General features: G+C 40.9%; 1 protein-coding gene across 2 annotated transcripts in view; it reads left to right on the plus strand.

Annotated features, from left to right (window-relative positions):
• Positions 1-541: 541 nt before the first annotated feature.
• pdgfd (platelet derived growth factor d) overlaps positions 542-2,158 on the plus strand; it is a 60,190-nt gene continuing 58,573 nt past the window's right edge. The window contains exon 1 of one of the 2 annotated variants that reach the window (XM_034867526.1): positions 542-1,146. In XM_034867526.1, the coding sequence (XP_034723417.1) occupies positions 1,029-1,146 (118 nt within the window). In that variant the 5' untranslated portion in view covers positions 542-1,028. The remainder of the gene's footprint in view (positions 1,147-2,158) is intronic. The other variant, XM_034867525.1, reaches the window with a different exon arrangement.

Below are 2,158 nucleotides of genomic sequence, written 5' to 3' on the forward strand. Positions count from 1 at the left end.
GACAAGTTCTGGGAGCTTATTTTGAACAGTGAGTGATCTGAAGAAGATATAATCACAGAGTGAGGGACCAAACAAACGGATGGTGTCTTTAACAGTACTCTGTGGCAATAGTCTATTGACTATTTCTGTAGTCTATTAACTTTTGAAGCATGTTTTTCCATGAAAAGAAAATTATATAGGCTATATTCAGTCTATATAATTATAAAATGCCTTTATACACTTTAATGCACCCATTAAGGGCTAATGAACGGTATTTGTAATGGCCTCCCTTCTGTCATTGGAATCCAAGTGAAGTCATGTCAGCTGTTTCAGAGATAACTCCAGAGACTTCCCTTCTCTTGACTTGAGCTCTGCTGTGGTGACCCTCCCTGTTCTCCTCTGAGGGTTTCCTCAGTAGGTAGTTGGGTAGATAGATAGATAGATAGATCGATAGATAGATATTTCTCCAGTAAAGTGTATTTTAAAGTCAATTGTGGCCCTTTCTGACATCCCGCCCAGCATCTTGCTTAGTTACACACACACACACACACACACACACACACACACACCCGCCGAGAGCGCGCATCACTCAGTTGGAAAAGTTTGACGCTCCGACTTTCATAGCACAGACGCGTCTAATAGAAACCAGTCCAACTATGCGGGTTATTTTTCAGTGACTGCACAGAATTTATTTCCTCCGCGGTGATAAGAAGTGTGGCGCCTGTACGCGTATGTCTGACCGTGGACGGAGCTATATTACCCTCCACCTGCACTTACTTGTTTCGGAGTTTTGATCTCGGTGTCCGTGGGCGAGTAACTTTCAGGCGAGCACAAATACTTAGATTTGGATCGTGAGCGACAAGCAGTAATAGTGGTTCTCACTTTGTGGGTAGAGAAAAGAGATTAAGAAAGCGTGAAGTTGCTGAATGGAAAGTTAGTTTTGACTTTCTGGGTCTCGGGGTATTTTAGCCTAACTCACAGTGTATTTGAACCACTAGAAGGTGAAGAGGAAATTCGTCATTTAAAGCTTGTACGAGTTTGTTATCAACATGAGTGGAGGAGTAGTTTTCCACATGTGGATGGTTTTATTGCTGGGGACTATAACCGGGCTCGGGAGGGCTCAGGTCTCCAACGTCAGAGTGCTGAGGGGCAACATCAGGAGAGACGGTGAGTCTTTAATCTTTGTTGTCTGGATTGTGTGTTTAGTGTGTTTTTGCTGCTAAAATTCTCTCTGCAACATTCATTCGTGATATAGTATCTGTCTTATTGGAAGTATATCCTAAGTTACATTGTGGATTTGACTTATTGACACATTGTTGGGCCAGAGACAATGAGGAAGCAACAGAGTGGGGACACTTGCTGAATAAAATGAGAAAATTTAAAGTGGGTGCAAAAGAAGAGGAAAAGCAAAGCCTGTTGAATGACAAGCTGATCCACATTTTCAGACTAAATAAAGAAAAGAAAAATGGCATACATGACATGTCTCTATTAGCCTGGACCTCTAGCGTAACTGCAGTGCAACTTTTCTTCATTAAAGAAGTCTTCAGACTCCCTTAGCCTTTGGCAGGGGTGTACCAGGAAAAAAACTTGACCCGGGACTTTGGGATGGAGCAGCCTTTAATGAGAGGCTATAAAGAGTGCACGTAGAACATTTTTTGGAAGTCATTTTATCTACTAATAATACTCCATAATGTAACACAGACGTAAAACATTAAAGACTAATTCAGCCTTTGTGCTATGAAGAGAATATGATGTTGCTAAAGACTTCAACTCCAGATGTTTTGCACATCTGCGTCTTCAGTTTGCTGACTGTAGAGCTACATCCGCAGGGTTAATGAAGTAGTATGAATGACATCAGTAACTTATAGAATTACCAATAACTAACCATTGAAAAGTAACAGAGATTTCTAATTCAGCAGGCCAATGCATTTAATACAATAGTGGATGTTCTCTTAATTTCTATTTTATATAATTTAAAACAATCATACAACTTTGTCCATCTGTTTTTATTTCTATTAATAAAACAATTGCCTATCCAGCCCCGCACTACCTTTCACTGTATCTTTGCTAGTTGCTGCTCCACACTCCTGCCTGTCTTCCTTCTCATCACCACCATGACTGGAGTCACCCTGTGTCCCAGCATCCCCTCCACTATAGTCACTTTTGACTAATAACAAGT

The sequence above is a fragment of the Etheostoma cragini genome, chromosome 3 (genome assembly GCF_013103735.1).
Source record: "Etheostoma cragini isolate CJK2018 chromosome 3, CSU_Ecrag_1.0, whole genome shotgun sequence".
Taxonomy (NCBI): Eukaryota; Metazoa; Chordata; class Actinopteri; order Perciformes; family Percidae; genus Etheostoma; species Etheostoma cragini.